At 47.0% G+C, this 23,881-nt stretch overlaps 1 protein-coding gene across 2 annotated transcripts in view; it reads right to left on the minus strand.

Annotated features, from left to right (window-relative positions):
* Positions 1–1,406: 1,406 nt before the first annotated feature.
* The window catches only part of LOC126522940 (SEC14-like protein 2), a 29,184-nt gene continuing 6,709 nt past the window's right edge, over positions 1,407–23,881 (minus strand). The window contains exons 3-12 of one of the 2 annotated variants that reach the window (XM_050171788.3): positions 21,476–21,519; positions 19,057–19,119; positions 17,647–17,737; positions 15,424–15,518; positions 12,987–13,065; positions 8,985–9,065; positions 8,490–8,576; positions 6,540–6,646; positions 5,916–6,195; positions 1,407–1,777 (exon numbers count right to left, since the gene is read on the minus strand). In XM_050171788.3, the coding sequence (XP_050027745.1) occupies positions 1,686–1,777; positions 5,916–6,195; positions 6,540–6,646; positions 8,490–8,576; positions 8,985–9,065; positions 12,987–13,065; positions 15,424–15,518; positions 17,647–17,737; positions 19,057–19,119; positions 21,476–21,519 (1,019 nt within the window). In that variant the 3' untranslated portion in view covers positions 1,407–1,685. The remainder of the gene's footprint in view (positions 1,778–5,915; positions 6,196–6,539; positions 6,647–8,489; positions 8,577–8,984; positions 9,066–12,986; positions 13,066–15,423; positions 15,519–17,646; positions 17,738–19,056; positions 19,120–21,475; positions 21,520–23,881) is intronic. The other variant, XM_055066622.2, reaches the window with a different exon arrangement.

Raw genomic sequence — 23,881 nt, forward strand, 5'->3', positions numbered from 1 at the left:
GAACGCGAAGTACAAAAATGGCGGTGTACCATGCATGGAGTTGACACGGGAGAGCATATTTCTGGTTCCTGCGCAGTGTGCCTGTGATCAGTGCATTAGTTTTCAAAACACGTTGTTCAATATCAGCAAGTCGTAGAGCACTAAAAACCGACAATGGGAAAATTGGCTTATTACGGGCCAATGTCCTCCAATGAAAGCCAACTATTAACCCATATTGGCAAATCCGTTCGAAAGTCGGTCCAATAATTCCCGCCTTGTTGAACGGCAGTGCCAATATTGTTTACTCACTGTGTAATGTGGGCCAACATTGGATCTCTATCAGAATGGCACAGCCAATATTGTTTACTGACTGTGTAATGTGGGCCAACATTGGATCTCTATCAGAATGGCACAGCCAATATTGTTTACTGACTGTGTATTGTGGGCCAACGTTGGATCTCTATCAGAATGGCACAGCCAATATTCGCGCTACGCTGTTAACCTTAGGCCATCATTGGGCCAGGATTCAGAATGGCACTGCCAATATTGGAACCACGCTGTTAATCTTGGGCCGTCATTGGGCCAGGAAGTGCCAATATGTTTCCAACGTTGGCCCGACCTGACGTGCCGCCTGGGTTCTTAGCCTCCCCCCGTCTTTCCCTCTCCTATTCCCTATGGTGGATCTTGAAGTTTATAATTTTAGGTAGCATAAAGAAACCGTTGGGGATAAGGTTCAGAATCACCGAAGGAAGTGGAACGAGTGAAAACATAGTAAAGTGGGCTGTTTGTCACATTAAATGACTAAGGCTGCAAAAAAGTTGCTGTGTTTGTCGTTCCTTTGTTAGCTTGGTACCTTACTTCCTTAAGATTAAACAAAAATTAGTTACACGCTTTATTCAAATTAAGAAGGAAAACAAAGATAAAGACGCAGTTCGCGCTTTTCTGCCCGCCGCAGAGCAGATGATCTCGGTTACCACGTGTCTTGCGACCGGTTTACAACATAGCGCAAGCAGCCATTTTATTTTTCCGCTGTGCTCCCATCTGTCGGTCGCGAGAGAAGTTGTTTAGAGTTTGGTTCCAACACGCTCTTACAGGCAGCGCTGCTAAGCCAGCATGGACTAAGAGTGGTCGACAGTCTTCAGGTCACCATGCATGACAAACATAAACACTCACACAATTCTCGAGCACGAGTATTTACGGACTTCGTGTTCCCAGCAAGGTCAGAATGTTCCCACACTATATGCATCACGCTCGACCAGTGCATTTGTGTTTCTCGCGTGATCAAGCTCGAATTGCCGTATCGATATATATGCTGCATTCCAAAGCTACCAGGGGGGAGTATGCATGCGCTTTGTCGCGGAATTTAGGGCTCGTGTAACGTTTCTCACCGGTGAACACATAAGTATGAACTCAAAAGAATCGCGCTATTTCGTGCGGAGTGGTGAAGGTTTATTCCTCAACTATCATTCACCCAACTATGTAGCACTCAAACTAGGGGCAACGTTGAGCCAACATTGTCCAACATGTGGCCAATGAGAACCAACATTGGGTGCCATTGGTCAGACTTTTTTTTTTTTAATCTGCTAGCACACCTTACGCCATGTTGTGCCCCTGCCTGCCAGTGGTTAGCGCCGTAAGATGCAATGCCCGGGATTCTTGAAGTCGTCAATTGACCTCGACCAGAAACGCGCCCTGGAGGTCGAGGGTCAAGAGTCCTCGTTGACGTCGTGCGTTTTCACGACGTAGGCCAACGTCTTGCCATTTAGCCAGCTGTAGCTGTTGTCAAACTCGAGGATATCTGCGGTGGATGGAGGAGAAACACATGCGCAAGAGATACGTTATTTGCACGCACAACGCCCGGGAGATAACTTCACAAACACACAATTTCTGTAAGGACTCGTCTCATCTAGCGCTATCTTTTCGTTCGTGCCACAATTTGGAGAGGTCGGCGACGTGCTTGTTACGAACGTTTCCAATGTCACAATAAAACATTCAACTCAAATCAAAGCGCTTCTAACCGGACAATGATGATGGCGTCGGGGTTCCACTTCGCATTATCCGATCTCATGAGAGGTTTGTTTACGCCTCTATTGCTGTTCGCCCGCTGTCCATAAGCACCAGTTTAAAGCGGTCAGTGAAATGTCCTTCACACTGCGACATTATTTATTAAATTAGCAGTAATGATAAGCCTACATAAGAAGGCCCACCGTGGCGCGATGTACAAGTAAGTTCCATGCACTAGACCGTGGATAATTGTTAAAGACGTATTTAATAATTCAAGTGGGAAACGGGACGTTGAATTTATCTTGTATGGGAAAGAAATTGCGCAGCGATACTTATTTTGCGGCACAAAACGGTTTCGTCTTTGCAAGACCGCATTACAAATCCCCCTAACGAGTTCTGACTCTTGACTACGGGTTCAGTTTGCAGCCGCGGTAGCCTCATTACGATGGTGACACAATGCAAAAACGTTTGTGTAGCAAAGATTGCGGAGCAACGTTAAAGGACCTCAGGTGGTTCAAATCAACCTGCAGCTTCTCACGTCTCTAATAGTCCGTGAGTCTCTAAAAGTCCGTGAGTTGGTCTGTGATGCTAAAACGTGCATGTATTTTATTTTATTTTTCGACCGCGACACAATGATACTTATTTTTTTTTCTTCGTTCGTGTTTCCTAAATTAGCTTCGGAAAATTGCACGCTTGGCCACTGAAAGCTCCACGTATCCCCAAATCTTAGCTAAAAAAAGAATACGAAGACAGTAGGCGGATGCCACGCATATGTGAGAATCTGTGTTAGGTTGAGCATTATTAGATGGGTGCGCAAATGTCAAATCAAATCTTCTGCAAACATAAAAATAATTACGCGAAGGCTCGTCGACAAATGTTGGCGACGCAAGATGAAGTGCAATGCTTATGCAAATTTCACGCGATGACGCAGAGGTTTCGGTGAAGGTGGATATCATAAAGATATGAGAGACCAGTGGGCATAGTGGTGGTAGTGGCTTCGTTTCTGCTCAGCAAGACGGCAACCAGTACCCGCATAACTATTTTAAAACTACACTATCTCACATCCGGTGTCTTATGCAGGGCAAAATTTCGCTGTAGTCGGCCTTTAAGCTGGGCGAAAAAAGAAACACAAGTTCAAGGCATAAGTTTAAGAAAGCGACTCTAGACGGCCAAGCTTTCGTATTTCTAGCCTATTTGCGGCATCAAGAAAGCGTGATGACGGCAAGGGCGCACTGCGACAAGGAAAAATGACGCACGCAAGGTCGCCCTGCATAGTTGAAACGCAAGAATTGGATTGGATTGGAGAAACTTTATTTATGCCTGCAGTTGGGCGCTCGCGCGCCCCGACGAGGGCCTACGTCATCCTCGAAGTTGCCGTTACTCGGCGCGGGTCTCCGCTCGCCGTTGCCGGCTTGCTGGGTCCGTGCCTTTCGAGCGCCTCGAGGACCTGCTGGACGGCCCAGAGCTGATCGTCTCGGTCGTAGCTCTTTGCGGCTGCCTCGAGCCGCGGTGGGAGTGTTCTTGATTTAGCGTCTTCTGGATATTTAATGCAGTCCCACAAGATGTGCGTGTAGTCTGCGGTCTCCCTCCGGCAGACTCTGCACATATCTGTCGGATATGTCTCGGGGTACATGCGATTCATCAGTTTCGGGCTCGGTAGCGATCCGGTCTGGAGCTGTCTCAGCACTACCGCCTCCGCTCGACTCAGTCTCGGGTGCGGGGGTGGAAGAGTCCTGCGAGCCAAGCGGTAGGCCTTCGCGATTTCATTGTAATCCGTCATGCGGTCCTTAGTTCCGAAACGCAAGAAGAGAAGCTCCCACCTAATAGCTCTACGCATGCACTATATAGCAAGCGTACAACGACTTGCTGGCTTCGTGCCAGGCTTTATATAGGATTTTCTTCGATCGCCCATTGAGTAAACGAACGTGCTCATCGCTTCTGCAACGCTATCGCCTCGAGCTCCGAAAGCAAGGTCGCCTCGCAATCACGAAACGCACGAAATAGCTGCCCTTTTTTGTGGCAGTTTGTGTACACTATAGTGTAGGCACGCTGTGACAGATGCATCACTTGCTGGCTTCGTGCCAGTACAAGAAGTAGCACGAAGACACATTGCTGACTAACAACTGCACGCAATTAGTGTCACGCTTTCCGTTTTATACGGAGCGGAAAACGACGCCAACACCACTAGACCAGTAAAAAGAAACAAAACGCTTTGTTTTTCTACCTCGTTTTCGCACTTTTGTTGTTGGCCTTGTCTTCTCTTTACGAAAAGGAAAGCGCAAGAATAAATGCATTCACTCTTTAGCCAGCCTCACAACACTCTGTCTGTCTATTTCCTAGTTACACCGCCCATGGCCAGGCGGACGACGTATAATTCTCTAGCGCTATCCTCATTCTAATCGTGAACCACTTAACTCGTCAGACAATCCTTCGCGTTAGTGCACTTAACTCGTCAGACAATCCTTCGCGTTAGTGTTTTTGGGGCCACCTTTGATCACACTTTGAACGAAGAAACTATGTATAGTACGGCGTAACTTCTGCGGTGTTATCGCCTTGCGGTTTAAATATAGACGAGATTGTGCGCGGTCTGCATGCGAACGAGCACCGGTGTTTACGGCGTAATTCGCGACGATTAGCTTGTTTCACTCGGACGAGATAGGCGCTTGACGAAGCGCAGAACCAACACGGAGAGACTAATTCTCACTTATCTCAACTCTCAACCAAGGGCCTAGGTGCCAGGAATAAGATATCTAACTCTTAAAGCACTACGGGAGTTACTTCGCGACCGTATACGTATGTGTTTCTTTTTTTGTGTGTGTGTTATCTGTGATTTCATAACTCGTGCGGAATTTTCCGTCTTCAGTACGACTGGGTGCGTCATGAAAAGCTCGCATAGATTCGACGTTCTCGATACTGAAGCTAAAAATAAAAAAAAAAGTGTCTGTGCCACTCTCCAAAAACCATGCAGAACCCGCAACGTTGAAAACCGACGCGGCCCGTCGGCACGGCCTCCGAGTTAAAACGGTGCGCGTGGGGAAATCTCGGAGGCCATGCTCCGTGATTCGCGCCATATTCGCGACTAATCGATCAGGTGCACGTGTCGTCTGCTTCGAAACTGTCTCAAGTCCGTTAATACAATTTTGAGAATTACCAGACCTGCAACTTTGCCAAGATTTCGTTGATAACCTACACTACTCATTTGTAACCAAATTAACCAAAGCGAAATTTCTTTGCAGTTGGAATACAAGTGAATGGTTCTATGGTCTGCCGAAGGTGCAAGCACCTCCTCCTTCCGCCGCCCTCATCGGCTAAATTTAGACAGCCTCTATATTTGTCGCAAGTTAGTTTGCCTTCCCGTTGGGTTTATCTTGAGGTTGCACTTGAAAAACATTCGTAATAACCGCCCACGTGTTGCAGAAATATATGCAGGCTACTCAACTGAGCCTCAATAAAAAGTTTGTTAAAGTTCTGAAATTCACAACTAATTAATGGCTACGGATTATATTGAAATTCGAGAATTTTCAACTAGCCAATGGATATGGATCCACATGCGTATATGGCCACTCGATGTATAAATTTATACTTGCTGTATAAATGATGAAATGATTAACATTTCATTGAAGACAGCAAAAAAGACAACAGAAGGACAACAGGGTTTCTACATCTAATTATGTAAAAGTTGACGGTCACTCCAACGATTTCGTAAGACATATACCGTACACACTCGCGTAAGGACCGCACTTGTTTAAAAACCGCGCCCCCAAAGAGAGAGAGAGAGAGAGAGAGAGAGAGCCGTTTAATGAAAGGCAGATATTTTAGTCGGCGTATAGACATCGCTGACTTGCTACTCTTTGTGGGGAAGGGAAATGAGGAGAGAAACAAGGAGAGAGGCGCAAAAAAAAAAAAAGGAATAGCGTTCAACGTTGTCATACATGTGCCCGGCGTGTCGCACTGCCAGCACCCCTCCTGAGGCTCCACGCTACAGGACTCGACGCGTCGCGTGGGGACCAGGGTCTCGCCAGCCTCGGTCCGCACCCCGAAGCCCAGGTCACCGGAGGACGTCTGAAAGCGCCAGCTGATTCGCACGCCCACCTCGGTCGCGGTCACGGGCAGTTGCCACCGCTCGCGACGACCGATGCTTCGCAGCTGCACGGCGTCATCCTTGAACACAGAGGGCGCCGCTCTCTCCTCGAAGCGACCCCCGTGGTTCACCTGTACGCCACAATATGCGACGAGATGTCGGTGAGGTCAGTCAGTCATGCATGCACATCAGTTGGCGAATTCAATACCGGGGACACAAGTAAGGGTTTCTGGATAGGGGGATTCCAAGGTCACCGCCAAAGCGCATCTAGGAGCGTTATCAAAGACTGGACACTGAAAAAAAATGAAAGAATGTGACACAAAAATAAGGAAGTCCCGTTACTCAAGGTCACAACAAAAGAAATAATGGTACGAGTCCCTCGGTACCGCTGTCTGCGAGTGTAGCTGAGTTAAATTCTGCTAGCTAAAGCTGAGGCGAATGAATTCAGAACGTGACTGTAGCACTCCGAACCAACCTTGTGCCTACATCTTGGGTCGTTGCCGGGCCCCACCAAGTTTCCACCCCAATGAGCCGGAAGTTTCTCAGCGTCCATGATGTCGAGGAGAACGTCTTTCCAGTCGTCTGGGATGAAGGAAAATTTTATAGCATAGCATTATGTCGGTATTCACTACACTGAGTGGCTTGTTCGGCGTACAGTAAATATTTTATACTAAAAGGATCCCGAAGAAAAATATTAAGCCGAGTGAGATCGATAGATTACTCGTGTAAAAGTCTATCATCGTTTTCTATTTGCCAGTACATGACTTCTTTGCGTAAAAGGTTGCCACCAAAAATCCAGCTGCAGCTCTTCACATTGAATCGCCAATTACCAACACGGACGAGTTGACGTGATTCCCACGTGACCCAATCTTTCTGTCGCTCCCTGTGCATACGCACTTCTAGTTAACATCCCTGCCTTCTCCATTTCTTTCCTCCTCCTCCTGATAGCATCAGCTAGTGCTCACGTCACATGAGGGGTGCCATAGTCCAAAATAGGTGGCGCCACTCCGATTTCTCATATTCGTCATTTTCTCGCTTGCAAAAAGTTCTTTCCTCGCTACGAATGAAAAATTCGTTATTGCAAAAGCGTAACGTTTCAGTCTAGCTCGACTAATATTTTCCTTTAGCGTTCATTTAAAGGAGTACTGACGGGAAAGAGAAAAATTTGTCATCCACCCGACTGTGGCACGAAGCTACAAAAGAAGTCCGCGGTACGGGTTTCTCAGAAGCAAGCCTTCGTTGTTGCAGAAGAATTTGTCCTGGTCCGGGTATTGAACCCTAGAGCAACGTCTCTCTGAGGCAGTCGTTCTACCATGCGAGCTAACAAGGACGCTAGCACATCGTCTGAGCGAGGCCGAATTAATCGAAAACTTGATGAACAGGGACAGGTTGACTGTGCTTCGGGTTGTCTATTCATTATATTCTGTGATTATTTATGTCCCCATTGTGATAATGTGCGTGATACCAGGTCCAGTACATCTAGGCCAACGTTGTTATTATGTTAGTAATATTATGTTATATTATCTTTCGCTTCTTTCATACTTTCTAAGAATCACGCGAGGAGATCGCGATAGAATGTATATACAACTTCGAAATCACGTAACAGTACTCCTTTAGCGATTAGACGAGCCTTCCGGGATGCTGTCACGTGTTATAGCCGTGTATATGTTTACGCTTCGACTAAACACCCCAGTCGTTACTTGCACGGGCTCTTCGCTACTCAGAGAGCCAGATTTCTCGCGTTAAATCACTATCATTCGCACTTGACAATAGTTCCGAGTACGCAAACAAAATGCTAATTTGGTCCTTATGTCCAGTTTGTGATTTTAATAAACAACGATCCTCAATATGAATACTAGTGACAGAAGGTTGCTTACATTGCGAATATACCAGGACGTGAACATGATGTCATACTAATTGAAAATGACTGTTCATTATTCAAGAACTCTTCGACAAGTATTCGACATTCGATTCGATTGGCTTCTGTCCCAATTCGATTCGCATTCGATTCGATTACAGGAATCTGCGACTCGTACAGCCCTAGAAGCTACGGAAAAATTAGACGGGCAGAGTGGAAAATGCAGAACATCTTACTCCAACGTGCCAGTCGTTGCTTCGCTTTCGTGAAAATGCGCACTAGAAACTTTTTCGGCCTTGGCTGTACTGTTCCATAAAGTAGGGAAATTAACACCTCCTTCTGCCACCTGTGCAAAGCAGGTACAGATGGGGCACAGCAGCTGTACAGAGCGGGGAAAGCCACTGCTATTTACCATACATCTGATTCACCCTTCGAACGTGTTGGGCAACAGAGTTATGGATAAACCGCCGCGGCCTTCTCACACGAGGAGCTGTGGAATTAACATTGTCTGTACAGTCTCACGGCGTACATCCGTTCAGTGCAACATACCACTACTTGAACGCTCACCCTTGCCGTAGACTTTCACTTTGTCGGCCGTCCGATGGGTCATCATGGGCCGGACCAGTCTCCACAGAAGGGGGAAGAAGTTGGGAGCTGCGTGAGTCAGCACAAGCGCATGCGTCAGTACAATTCTTTAGTGCTATTGATTGAAGTCGTGATTGTGAGTGCAAATGTTTTCGAAGTCCCAGAGAAACGAATTGTCGTCGCGGAGTTAACTGGATTGAATTTAGTTGATCGTGTATTGTATCTAGAACAGAGTGTATTTATATATTAACATATTTAGTAGTTAGGCGGAGCTATGTCTAGGATTTTCCTCGATAATGCCGAGATTGTCACGCATCATGGAGAAATTTATAAAGAAAAAAAAAGGGGGGGGGGCGAAGGGAGTGGGACCCGGTTTGGCAGGCCTCCGTGTTTTATCCACGATGTAATCAGAGCTCAAATACCAATTAGGTGTTGGCTCTAACCTCAATCCGGACTGTACGTCGAAGAGGATCTCACCGTTAATGCAGATGCACTTCTCGAGGCACTCTGGAAAATGGTCCTCCATCATTTTCAGCATGTCCGTGATCGATTTGATCGCTGCAAGGACCGCGATCATCAGCACCACTGTCATTTGTCACTTGGTTAATTCCGCGTACCTTTAGAGAAACAATGGCTTCTGAAACAATTTAAAGTTAGCGAGGTACAGTTTTTCAGTATACATGGTTGTTAAGGCAAAATTATCGCTCCTTAGGATTAAGTTCATCCCCCCAAAGCCCTCCATTTTATTTATTTATTTACTTGTTTGTTTGTTCGTTTGTTTGTTTCATGGTAGTTTATGAAAGAAGCGCGCCGCTATGGGTGAAACATTGCACGTATTGTTTTTCATCTCGTTTCCTCTCATGCACCCATCTCTCAGGCATGAGCCTTCCTTCGTCAGAGAAATGACGAATAATTTTTTCTTTATGCAAAAAAGAAGTGAGGCGTGCAGACAGGACGCAAGAGCAAAGAAGTGGACAACACGAACGCCGACTATCAACTGAAGGGAGCACTTAGGCGAAAAAAGAAAGAAGACACAAAAATCTGCGCATGCTCAGGAATGCGCAGATGAGTTTTGTGTCTTCTTTCTTTTTTCGCCTCAGTGCTCCCTTCAGTTGATAGTCGGCGTTCGTGTTGTCCACTTCTCTACTCTTGTGTCCTGTCTGCACGCCTCACTTCTTTTTTTGCATAATGAATCCTTACCAACTAGCTCAGCTTTCTGTCGTTCTAAATTTTTTTCTCTACTTCCTCCTTATACCCTCCCTCTTTATCAACTGTGGTACTAGCCCAGTGGCAACGGCGTTGCGCTATACTGTGCACGAGGTAACGGGTTCGATCCCGGCTGCAGCGGTCGGATTTTGACGGGGGGCGAAATGCAAAAGAAAAGTAAAATAAAAAATTCGGCGGAACCCACGTGAGGATGAATCTGTACGTTCATACGATCGGCACTGAAGCCGCGTAGCGACACACCGTACTACCACCACCGAAGGAAGGAAGGAAAGAGAAAAGCAGTAGGCAGGGAGGTTAACCAGAATAAAATGCGGTTGGCTACCCTACACCGGGGGAATGAGAAAGGGTAAAACAAATATGACAGGGAGAGAAAGGAGGGAAGGAAAGAAGGAAATTAGCGGTGAGCTCGCTGACGCGTGCGGTCTAATAGTAATTGCACCAATAGTCACAGACGTTCACACAAGCCCGTCGTTCTCAAGAAGCACAAAAGTGCCTTCATCGCTTTATGGGCCGACGAGAGATGGGGGCGGTCTTCCAGCAGCACCTGCACGGAAAGCGGCCGATTGTAGAGAGTGGCACAGCAGGTTGTCGATATTTTCTTCGGTGCCGCAGACCTCGCATGCCTGCACTGTCGGTCACTCCAATTAATGTAAAGTATGCCTTTGTGAAGGCAACTCCTAACCAAAGGCGACAGAGAAGCGTAGCTTCACGTCGGGGAAGTCCGAATGGAGGGCGGAGTTGCAGTGAGGGGTTTAATCAATGCAGTCATGTAAGTCTTAAGTTTGGCGAGTTCCACTCGCTCAGTCAGAGACGGCGTGCCAGGTGTCGAAGCTGCCTTGCGGCGTCTGTCCTCGAAAGCGGAATTGGAACGCTGTGCTCTTCTTGATGTGATGTACGAGCAGAGTTTTAGGCGGAGTCACTGCCACTTATTCCACAATGGGCCAGGTACCTATTGAAAGACAACCTCGTGACCTTTTTGTTCCACGTTATGGTGAAGTTTCACGATTTCGCATATCAGCTGTTCATGACATCCGCGTCGGAGAACTGACTGCGTGCACTGTAATGCCGGTTTTGAATCACAGAACACAGCCCATTTTCTAGGTCTTTCGGAATCAATAAATTCCAGTGCACGATGTAGAGCCATTAGTTCTGCCGCCGTTGAGGTCGTGACATACGATGTCTTGAACCGCAGTATTATTCCTCGCGTTGGTAAACCACCGCACCACCAGAACTGGATGACGTAGTCGATCCATCGGTATATATGTGCACGTGGTTGCTGTACTTTTCATGCAAGAGGAGTAAGCTCAGTTGTTTTAGAGCAGGGGCCGGTAGATCTGACTTCTTCTGTAGTCCTGGAATCATTATATGTACTTGTGGACGGCTCAAACACCACGGAGGAAACGCTGGCTTGGCCGCAGGTGCGTACCCTGAAGTAAACGACGCACGATGTGCACTGACAGTATAGCGCTAAATGTCGAGCAGGGCCTTTCAGCAGTGAGGCTCGCCAGGTGGTGCGAAGAGATCCTAGCATTATGTCTGAGATGCATACGCATTCTCCCAACGATAATGTGCGTCGTGATTGGGTAATCCTGCGCAATGGCAGTGGTTTCAGCCGTTGACGCACTGCGTAGTAAGCCAAGACATATTTTAAGGGCTTGGGCTTCAATGCTCTGAATTCAATGCTCTGGCTGTACCGCAGGAATCCAACGAACAACGCCATGTACAGCTGTAACGTGGCGTGCATAGATACTCCCCAACTTTTTCCTGCAAGGAACCTGAACAGGTGACTGATAGCAGTCAGCCGCTTTTTCAAGTAATTCACGTGCAGAGTCCAAGACAGGTCTCTGTCATTTACGACTCCCAGCAGCCTGTGCCTTATGCTGTATCGTGTTTGTCCGTCAATTGAGATGCCGTAAGCAGACATTGACTTCCTCGTGAATGCCACCATTGCGCACTTTCACTTTGTCGATCTCCGTTACATGCCGCCAGGCTTTGCAGCGCACTAAGTTGTAGAACGTTTACTGCGAGGACATTCTTCCGTGCGTTTATTCTCACGTCTTTTATCTTGTTTGGTGCGATTCCCTAGAGAAACGCAGAAAGGACTTGCCTGTTTAGGAGTCGCAGATTGGACACAGGGTCCACAGGCGTGAAGTGCATAGTGTACGGCCAGCGGAGTCCCCCAAAGCTGTGGCGTTGTCTTCACGGTGGAGACACTTGCCGACGATGACCTCCGTAGCAGTCTTCTTTTTTGTAGTAAGGTTCATGACAAGCGTGAAATCGTCTTCCGGCGAGTCGACGCTGTCCGAGTACAACTCGGTTGCCTCGCTGTCCGTGTCACTTGACGCGTTTCCACGTTTCCTGGACGTGACCCGACGTGATGGTTGGGCGTCAGGAAGGTCCTCGACGGCTTCTTCATCCATTACCGCAACAAGGAGAGAAACAAAGCGAGACGAGGGTACAAGCGTTCTATCACCACCGCCGAAGCGCGTCATGTGTGAGGCGTCTGCTGCAGACGGGCTCCTCTATTGCGCATCCCTCTGGACCCGCTGTGCCATCTGGCGGTGGTGCTACGACATTCGCGAGGGGTGATTGTCCAAAAATAAATATATATGAGGCTGGTTCAATTCTTCCCACCATTGGATGCATTTTAGATTGTCTTTTTGGCATTGGAGAGTGGCACATACCCACTGTAAGATACTGATCTACCCAAGTTGTTCCAACGGCTCGGTTTCGAAGCGGGTTCCCTCAGCACCACAGCCCCATGCTTCACCCATTAGGCCGCGGGCTACCAAGATGCACAGGTTGGCGGGAGAACGTTGAGAGGCGTGGAAACAAAGATAAAAACAACTCCCAAAGGTGCGTGAAGCGTCCGAAGAATGCCAGTTGCATTAGAACGCTCGCGTACGTTGATTTAGGTGAACGTTAACGAAACCCAGGTGGTCAAAATCAATTCGGAGTCCCCCACTAACGACGTGCCTCGCAATCAGATTGTGGTTCTGGCACGTAATACTCCGTAATTTTATTAATTAAATTACCCTCCTTTTGAAGAAGTATATGGGCAGGCATCGTGCCTCCTTTCTGTGGAAATCGCCAGGCTGCTCCTTCTCTTTTTTTCTTTCTTTCTTTTTTTAAAGGAACGATATCAGGGCGCAGTGTCAGTCGAACCTGCGAGCTTCTGAACACCAACCGGACGTTCACCTGCCCCTTATTGCGCATGCGCTGCCGAGCTTTTATGAAATTCGCACCACTTACCCTGCCAGCTGTAAACTTGACGGATGCTAAACTTGTCCAAGTCAATGACGAGGTACTGATTTTCCAATTCTTGGCCCGCCTGTAGATGAAGAAAAATAAGAAGAGTTTAGCTTGTCACCGGATTCGCCACCAGTGAATGAAAATCGAACCAAACCAAACCAAGTCGCCATATTGATGCCCTGGAACTGTGAAATAGCCTGTTGGCACGATTTCTTGCATGCTTACCGAGATGATTTAAGAGCTTGACCAAGACTGAGCGACAATGAGCAAGGCCGTAAAAAACTGAATACTTCTTGCAAGTACCTTAACGACACTACCGCTAGCCATAAATATTTTCTTTCTTTATCTAACGTGAGTCTTTCATGGCGAAGTCAACGTGTCGTTCCAGTACTCCAGAAAACTGTGCGTCCATTCGTCCCTACCTCCGCTTATATCTCCTACTCATTCACTTCAGAATTAATAAATGAAATTTGGTGCTTTCTTGCGATTAAAGGCGGCAATTAAGGGCAATTAAGGACAGAGAAGAAATAACGCTGGGTGACCTTCAACCAAATTTTATTGCATGAAAAAAAGAAAGTTACGCAGATTCGACGCACACACATGTTGAAATCTTCGAGAAGCGAAGCTCGCGTGAAGCGGTTCGCTAAATGCTATACAACTGAATGCGATGCTTCCACCACAGGAACGGAGCTACGTGTCCATACTGCTCCGTTCCTATGGTGGAAGCAGATGCATACCACCTAATATGGACTTGTACGGGTTTACAATCGGAACGCTCGCGTCTCCTACTGCAAGCCGACCTCCGCTACAGTGTGACAACCAGCTATGACCGCTGGATACATGACAACAGATTCCACAAAACACTGCTTCAATTCATACACAACACAGGCCTCACAGCACACATATAATGCACATATACGCTCCAAGAATTATGCCTTAAGGGCAAGTCTTTATCGCAATAAAAAAAAAGAATGCGATGCGCTCGGTTGTGCTTACTTTCATCCGCACGCAAAGCGCGACCTCGTGCAATGTTTATGACCCTGCACCGCACAGGTAACGTCTCCATAATGAGATGCATTGCACCGTTCGCGAGCTACGTCGAAATTGAGGTGGATGCAAGACAGAGAGACGTCGACGCAGCAACGTCACAAGGACGACTGCGGTGTTTTACGCACGACGCTTGTCAATGGAAGAATTGTGAGGGGAGGCGCATGGCGCAGCGAAGTATAATGCATATGCAAAACGCACTTAATGGTGTAAGGATTAAAATGCTATAGCGGTGTGCGAACAGTGATGTTTTTGAGACCGAATCGAATACGAATCGGATAGTGCCAGAGGCGAATCGAATCGAATTTAGAATACTTTTCGAGTAGCTATCGGATAATGAACAACCGTTATCACAACTAACATAACGCGGTGTTCACATCCCAGTATTCTTAAGGTTGGCAAGCTTCTGCCACCACATAGTACGTTATGAGGCGTTGTTGTATTAAAAGCACAACTGGAGCATTAGAAGCAAACAAGCAATTTCTTCGCATGCACAGGACTCACCAGACATTGCGAATGATCGCTCTACAGCCTGTGGAGTATGGCCACCTGAGTGATGTAGCCAACTCGACTGCGCAAGTTCTCAAATTTTATGTCTGTACTATGCCCGGAGTGGTGAAACTTTACCGCATTTTTCTTCCAATTTTATGTTTATTTGGGCGCAGCTGACGTTCATAAATATTCGCAATGTATTCGAAAAATATTTTCATTCACGAATAGTGACTGTTCGATTCGATGACCGAATCGAATCGGGAGATGAAGTGGCGCAACCCCTAAGTCGGACATTCACACATCGCTTCGTTTGTCCCACGTACTCGCGATGGCCCATGTTCGACTTAGGGAGCATGAGCTATCTCTTCAAGGGGTTGCGCCACTTCATCTCCCGGAGCATTGCAAGTCGTACAGCTGTCGCCCCGAATTAAAAAAAAAAAGAAAACAAGCGTCATTTTTGAACAGGCGAGCCAACTAACAAGGGAAATCGCCGAGGCTTAGAATATAAAGATTAGGGACAAGGCATGTATCAGCGAACCGTCTATCACTCTTCATGACAAGGAACTGCGTTACCTATCTCAATTTCGGTTATGCGTCAGTTTGTCACAGTTGCTTCGATGCATCTCAGTGTCTCGTGCATGTCATGGTTATCAACTGGCACCTATATATATGTTAGACATATCTTCAATAAAATATCAGTTGACAGTCAGCGCCGTGTCGTCGTTTTATACCTTATTTTGTCCTCGTCCTGTGTTGCGCTGTAACGAACCTTACTATGAATCCCAACCAACTGGCCCAACTTGCCGTCTTGATGAGGGTATAGCCTACGGGATCTTGTCCAGGTGAACGTTCCCGTCCTTTCCTCGCACTATACGCTCTTTCTCGTGACCCCACTCACCTCCCTTTCGGACGAGCGCTTCAGCGATTCCATGTACTCCAGCAAGTAGATGCAGTGCCGCTGCACCTTGGTCGGCGTCAGTGCGGCTACGAATGCTGCAGAAAGGAAAAGAAAAAGAAAGAGAGGAGTAGCCACACTGGTTTGGCACAAGTAAAAAAAAAAAAAAAAACACGAGCAAACGGCTCAAGCAGTTGGCACTTATATGCATTGACATAGAAAACTTACTTTGTGGCTCCGGCCAGCAATAGTTCTTTCATTCGTTTCCTTATCTCGTTACGGTAGTTTTCTCAATTCCTTTCGTTTCAGCCACACTCTTTATTTTCTTCGTGAGCTTTGAGATGGTGTTTTCCCTGCACCAGTAGGAACGTTCCGTAGCTGTTCCTGGGCACTATAACGAACATTTGATTGATTGATTGATTGATTGATTGATTGATTGATTGATTGATTGATTGATTGATTGATTGATTGATTGATTGATTGATTGATTACCAATTACCTCAACCTCCTCCCCAAACTATCGCAAGTATAAAAGCTTTAGGATTCAGGGACCTGCCCCCCCCCCCCCCCCCTTTTGCCTGCCTGCCTCGCCTACGGGAACGCCCCGTATTTTCAGACACACCCTGTGAAAATGCCCCATAGACCAACACTCCTGTACCGGTAAACTCGTTGCTGTTTAGCCTGGCGATCGAGGCCTGGAATCGAGGCCTGTGCACGTGTCTTGCACACGTGCAACAGACCAGTGTTTCTTAGAGATGCAAGAAGGCGGGAAGCTTGTTTGCGGGCTGTGACTGACCCTTCCGGAAATACAAGGTGCTGCAGCCACACACGCGGAAGGCCTTTCTTCCTTAGGTGCTCAATTAGAGCCTTCTTAAGTTTTATCATGGCAGCCACAGGCCCGATCACAGAAAGGATCAGGTGACCCCCAGGCATTGCATCTCCATCTCCCTCACAAACGACTGGATCACTCGCTGAACCCACATCCCGTTTTTCCTGAAGGTTCTTTCTCAGATTGTCCATATAACGTGTCGTGCGAGACCATGGTAGGCAGTGACAATTTCCAAAATTATGCAGGCAAAGCGCACATCATCGTGAATGTACAGAGCGAAGGTTAAACGGCTACGTAGACAAGACGTGGACAAGCGCTTGTCCTTGTCCTGTATTTTCTTTCTTTTTCCCCATGCAACTAAAGGTGACGCGCATAATTGTGTTTACTTTCATCCTTTGCAACTTGCCACCTCATGCCAGGGCCGCTCGACGAAAGCCCAGCGGCCCGTTTTTAGGTTCAAGCCCTACACCGCTCGCAGTATGACGAAGCGCAATCATCAAATCAGGCGCATGCACAGCGTGACACGTCTGCACAGCATTACTGCGAAGAGCGAGGAAATTTGGCACGCTTCTCGAGGGAATGATGCCGATGCCAGGCGTATGACACACATCTAGCTACGTTTAAGGGTTCTGTGTCGCTTCTGTCGCAGTGGCACATACCTATTATGGAGGAGTGGCTAAGAGTCGTACACCCAGTAGTAATGACCCAGTGACATGCAGGACGGCCAAGTCAAAGCAAATCAAGTGAAATCAAAGAATCCGTTGAACACAATGCGCTACTTTATAACACGTCGGTGTGCTTTAGACATATACCTATGAGCCAGCATTATACGTACAATTTCTATGAAGGATTTCCTTTTTTTATTATTATTACGCAGAAAAAGAGGTATCGCTGACTGTCGCTATCTTATCGGTGTAGCATACAGGGATTCTATAAACTCGCGAGCTCACCGCGGCTTCCCCCCCCTCTCTCTCTCTCTCTCTCTCTCTCTCTCTCTCTCTCTCTCTCTCGTATCCTTCTATTCCCTCTTTCCTGTCCCCCAGAGTAGGGTAGCCAACCAGATGCATTTCTGGTTAACTTTCTTGCCTTCCCTCTTTATTTCCTCCTCCTCCCTCCGTTTGATGGTACTTGCATTTGGCGCACGTATAACCTTCGCATATACATCAACAAACGTCTCCTCCGATGCACTGACCTATACTAGCAGTCCCGTCAAACCCGCAAAAGTAGGCAAAGAAGGCTTCGCTTTAAATTAAGATCACCGGAACAGCGCCTGAATTAGAAGGAAATTAGTCTCTCTCTCTCTATTACTGCTGAGCTGCGTCGGTTAACGCGTGAAGAACCTTGTTCTCTCGCATGACAAACGTCCATCGTCGAACTTGAATATATCCCGCGGTCACCTTTTATGTCCATCCCGACTGGTATCAACCACATGGGCCGGCCATCCCTGCACGGGTGCAAGATCGCTCCGGGAAAGTTATCCTTCACAATCTGCAAGGAGAAAGAGAGAGTGTTTAAATTCGAGTTAAATGAATACCGAAGAGGAATCTCGAAACTTTTGGTCCCGGTTTACTACACTCTCACAGAATGAAACGCGTCACTATACGTCTAAGTACTACGCGTATAGTTTCGTTTCCGCCGTCTCCAGTTCGTGTTACATGGGCGTATATCATTTTGACCATATTTAACCGACAGAAAATGACTCATGGAAATCGGGTTCCTCAGTTTCCCCCTCTTCTCGTTCGTCGATGTAATTCTGGCTCTTATGCTTGGATCAGAGTATGTGCAACAGTTTAGGGACGGGGGGCCGAATTCAGAAAGCTTTTCGTTCGTAAGTGCTGTTTTTCATTGGCTGATCGCCTTCGCTAATAATATGTCCTGCATCGCTATTGGCTGGCACGAACGCTTTTAGGCGTAAGAACGTTTTGTGAATACGGGCCCGTATGCACAGTGGCGTGACCAGTCACCATCTCCTGCGCTTATGTTCGTTTGTGTTCTACTTTAAAATTCCCCCGTCGCGTTTCATTCTGAGAGTATATAGTATGCATTCTATATCCATTTGTGTACGCATCCTGTTTTTGCCAGTTCTGTCCGGTGATAGCAAGGGGAAAAAAAATCTGACATTGAGGTGCAGGTCAATTGAACGCTTTACATATTCAGTGTGTGGCTTCGTTCCACTTCAGAGCGCTGATTGTTACTACACACTTACCACTTTACTGTCTTCGCCCCCATGTTCGACGGGGCGACATACATGGTGGGGCACCTTGGATCATTCCGACCCTGTTATAACGAGACAGCCTCCGACTTTGTAAGGAGAAAAAGAACAACCTGGCAGCTCAATCCGTTAGTGTTTTCAAATACTTCTGCCTTTATTATAAGATTTGAATCTGCAAGTTCTGTCCGCGCGCCTAAGTATAGAACACACACACATGTACAGCTTGCATGACCGTCACAACAAGTTTTATTAGAGCTTCGAGAGTGTGGGGCCTTTGAACACCTTGTAGATACACGTACAGACTAGTACAAATGTTTCAAAACCGCTGCCAGTGTTACCATATACGACTTCATGTTGCGTATACTTCGAAGCGTGTGGAATTTTCGCACCTGCAGATTTCTGGGTATATATATATATATAGACAGCGCTTCTCGCTCGCCCTGTCTCATCAGCTTCGAATTACCAGTAATTGTTAGGCAAGCCTTGCCGTAAGACCAAGCGACCGTTATTTTGTCACTCGCGAATTGTGTGGGAAAGTCCAGACAAAGGTTGCACAATTCGTCGTCAGGCAGTGCGGAAGGCGATTGATACTTACTTCCGGTGTCTCGTAGCATTGCAGCATGTCGTCGACGCCGTTTTCCTTCCGCCACTCGAGGTCCTAAACGCCGGCAACGCCAACGAGGAAAAAAAAAAAAAAAACAGAAACACAGCTGAGCCGTGTGAAGCATTCGTGCCCTTCAAAAGTATGAACCGGAAAAGTGAGACCGTCACTTGACGCGCGGTACGAATTTCGAATCTTCCGCGGCACTCAGCAGCATATACTATATCGTCGTGTCGCCTGTCGCCGAACGGCACAGGCTTATAGCTGCGAAGATTAAAATGTAACTTCGCGTCATTGTCAACAGTTCTCGTGAGAGGGGCGTTCATAAGGAAAACGTTTTCCTTGAAGCAGGATCTTGTTTAAATTCGCTGCCTCGCGAAGACTAAAGGAGAAGTGCGGAAGATAGGCCTTGCGTGAAGTTCTGTAAAAATATATATATATACTCCGATAGAACAGTAACAGTAAATGGTCGAGAGACCACAGGAGATGAAGGACTCTGCACCCCCTTAGGATAAAGCGGGATGGGAGCAGGACGCGTTGCAGATCTTAAGAGGTTGTTGTTGTGTATTCAAGTACGCAGTAGCCTACTTGCCAGAACACATGTTTATTGCCACTTGCAACACAACGGAAAAGAACCACAAGGCACTTACGTGGCCGTCTTATATAGCTATACAGAGCTACTAATCAGTGACATCCCAGACACACACACACAGGCACGTGCGTTCTATCTCAGATACAACAATTCAGGACGTCAGTGTTGTCAGACTGCCACTACACGTTCTATCTAAGGGGTGATGACACAACACTTGTGACTGCTCGGCAGACGCGCACTGACTGCACGCCTCAGCCTGCAGACAGTTCTTTTTAGAAAGGCCAGGCGTCGAGGCAGAGTTCGAGAGACTCTGACAAAGGCGCTCGCTCGCGCGCATCGCCGAATTGTCATTGTCCGGCGAATACCCGCAATCCAAGGCGGCATCATATTGCCGCACGAAATGTCCTTATCGGGAAAAGTCGAAGTGCGCAGCTTGTATATGGGGGTCAACCGAGAATCTCTACCAGCAATAGGGACCAATTGTACTTTTGATAAGCTCGCGATAGGATAAAATAAATGTAAGCAAGCAAGGCTATTGAAATAACGCGAAAGGGGTAGACAAAGTGGGGCACAACTCAAGGTTTTCGCACCCTGACGTGCGTAGGGCCGAGCTATAATCCTGCATATCCAAGGACGTCAGAGAGTTTTAGCCATGCGGTCACTGCCGATAACAGAGGTCTTGTGTGCTCTGTACAACATAGCTTAGCAGGGTAAAGTGTTAGCGAAGAGAGTGCGAAAATAGCACCAAGATGGGCACGTGTGTAAAGCTTTCGCACCCTTACGTGCACCGATCGGAGCGGCAAGTGAACAAATTTAAACGGTGACTTAAAGTAATTAAATAATGCCATTCACCAAATGGAGCGTGATCGAGGAACGGGGTCTCTGTATTGCCGTAATGCTAACAAATTAAGACAGAGAGAAAAAAGAAGGCACTCTTTCTCGAAGGCGAAGCATTGAAAGCGATAGCAAGGTTTAGAGCTGCGCTAGACCTCGATGAACGGAGTTCTAACGCTAACGCGGAGGTGACAGCATGCGCACCAGCACGTGGGACAGCTGCTTCTGCGCTGCAGAAACAGCACCCTGGCAGATACCAGGCGTGTCACAACGCTGGCGCGCTGAGGAGCATCGCCAATGGGGTTGCACGCCTGGCATCTCGACGGTGCGCGAGATGAGGGCGAAGGCAAATCGTGTAGGCGCTTGTAGCTTGGAAGTTTATTGAGTCTTCCGCTCAAACCGCTGTGTAAACCACTATGGGATCACGACCTGCCAGAATACGAGCACTATACCGTACCAGCGCAGCCGTGGTGGGGTAAACAGGTAGGTATACTCAGGAGGAACACTATAGAGTTTGTGTGCACTACACGGTAAAATAGTTTACACGCTTAACAGTGAATAACGATGTAAGTGTGCCTATAACTCGCGCCATTACACCCAAACAGGGTGTAAGGTTGTGAGTTAAAACTGTCACGCTGTAAATTATTTTACGGTGTGTATACAGCGGAAAGCATATACAATAACGCTGCCCTGGCTGCGATGCAGAGGCGATTGAGCGGAACTCTATCCTTTCTCGGTCCACTTTTTCTTTTGGCTCGCGTTCTTGACACATCGTTACATAAGTGCTAACTAACTAGCCTAGCAATAAGACGGCCGCGCCAAATCACTGTAACGTCCTTGAATTTGCAACGATGTTGCTTGTGGAACAGAGACGAGGGGCTACCAATCCCTTCCAAAAAAGATTTTTATCCGTCCAGTAGACACGTGACTGCTGTTCCGTCTGCGGTTGCGCGCACGAGTGTACTCGAGGGCGGTGTGCATACTCACGTGACGGTACATGCGCTCGGCCTTCGCCACGTCGAAGTCCCGCGCTGTGCATACGGTATAGGGGGCGCCACATGCGATGTGCAGATGGATCGAATTAGTACACGGCCCGTGGCAACTCACGCTGTTTACTACATTGTTTACTTTAGAATACACACGGTTTAGCTGCGCTCGCACGTATATGGGAAACGGAACGGTAAGCACAACCTCTGCCTTTTTACCTATTGCAGGCTACGTGGATGTATGGACGGATGGAATAACTTTAATGAAAGGTCCTGCGAGCTACGGGGCGCAATTAAGGTCCCATAGAGCGGGCTACTCCCGCGCCAACGTCAAAGCGTATACACCAGATTCTGCAGCAAATCCTTGCGGAGACTGATGCGGTTTTGATACTGTGGTGAATGGTTGGATTGTCTTCTTTTTTTTTTCGTTATTATTGAAAAAAAAAAAGATTAGTCGTCATATAACGGTGACGGCTACTCTTTTTAAAAAAAAAAAATAATAATTAATAAACAAATTCTGCGGTTTTACGTGCCAATACCACAAATTGATTATGAGGCACGCCACAGTGTTTCCGTATTAATTTTGACCACCTAGGGGTCAACGTGCGAACACGAGCGTCTTTTTTTTTTCGTTTCTTTTTCTTTTCGCGCAACGCCAAAAGCCACTACGCTACCGCGGCGGGTTAATAATAATAATAATAATAATAATAATAATAACAATAATAATAATAATAATAATAATAATAATAATAATAATAATGGTGGTGGTGGTGGTGGTGGGGGTGGTGGTGATGATGATGATGATGATGATGATGATGATGATGACGACGACGACGACATGAAAAAGAAGAAATATATTCTATGATTATAAGACCCGTAATTGTGCGTAAGTGCAAGCTGATTCTGGCTGTCGTTGCGCAATATTTATGTTGACACTTGCAGTTTGTCTTCCATCCCTTTTCTCTCTTCCCCACGCCCTCCCTTCCTGTAAACGTCCACAACAGGACAAGGACTTCCCAAGTCTTCGATTACCCGGTAATCGCGTAAACTCAACCTGACTTGCCTAATCTAAGCCCCTAATCTCATCTCTTGATTTATCGCTCCACCATGCTCTATATTGCGCTCCTTTGGCACCCACTGCGTTGCTGGCTGCTTTTAGAGATTATTTTCGTTTCCTTTCTTTTTGTAGTCTTTCTTTCTTTCTTCTTCTTCATTTTGTTCATTGAAGTTGTTAAGGGTTCACCACGATCGGTGCCCGTGTGCCTACACAAAACTATCATCATCAGCAATGGCTCTAGCGTCGTCTCCTTCTGTAGCTGGCTCATTGGCGCCCCTCAGCGCTACCGCGCGAACGCGCTCGTGCCAGTGGTCCCGTGTTCGTCGACGTAATCAATCAATCAATCAATCAATCAATCAATCAATCAATCAATCAATCAATCAATCAATCAATCAATCAATCAATCAATCAATCAATCAATCAATCAATCAATTAAATAATTAATTTGTTGCTTGTTTGTTTGTTTGTTTATTTATTTATTTATTTATTTATTTATTTATTTATTTATTTAATTATCGTGTCCGTGTGTAGACACAAAACTCCCCATACGTGGGCCGACCCCGAAGATAGTGCAATGCCAGGCCGACCCGCGGCGGAGGTGCAGTTCGCCATTAAGGGGCCGACATACGCGCCCTCGCTGGTCATCGATCTTCACAGTGTGGAAAGGCACTTAGCTTTTTTTTTTTTCATGTTGCGTTATTGTTTACTTGTTCGGCCGCATGGGCCGTTTCACGATCCTTGCTAAACATGATGAATGAAACAAAATTTATAGTGTGACGCCTATTTAAAAAAAAAAAATTAATTATGGGGTTTTACGTGCCAAAACCACTTTCTGATTATGAGGCACGCCGTAGTGGAGGGCTCCGGAAATTTCGACCACCTGGGGATCTTTAACGTGCGCCTAAATATAAGTACACGGGTGTTTTCGCATTTCGCCCCCATCGAAATGCGGCCGCCATGGCCGGGATTCGATCCCGCGACCTCGTGCTCAGCAGCCCAACACCATAGCCACTGAGCAAACACGGCGGGTGCCTATTTTTGGGTTTGTGTCGTGATAGACAGAAAAAGATTATGGTAGGAATGCTGATAGGTCGGCCTGAATAGGTTCTGATCTCCTTCTCAGCATTGTAGAATGTAGTAAAGCGAGAGAGAGAGGGAGAAAGGTGTTGGTGATGAGTGTGAAGGTGACGGTGGGCGAATTTCAACAGCAAAGACTCTTCAAAGTCTCAAATCTAGACGGCTCTCATGCAAGAAATTCGTTAGAGCTTTTACAGCATCACGCCGACAAGAATCCGGCCATGGACCCGATAGAACCTCTTCATCACAAAGGTTGACCGGTGAACTCGAGCG

Source organism: Dermacentor andersoni, chromosome 6 (assembly GCF_023375885.2).
Source record: "Dermacentor andersoni chromosome 6, qqDerAnde1_hic_scaffold, whole genome shotgun sequence".
Classification (NCBI taxonomy): Eukaryota; Metazoa; Arthropoda; class Arachnida; order Ixodida; family Ixodidae; genus Dermacentor; species Dermacentor andersoni.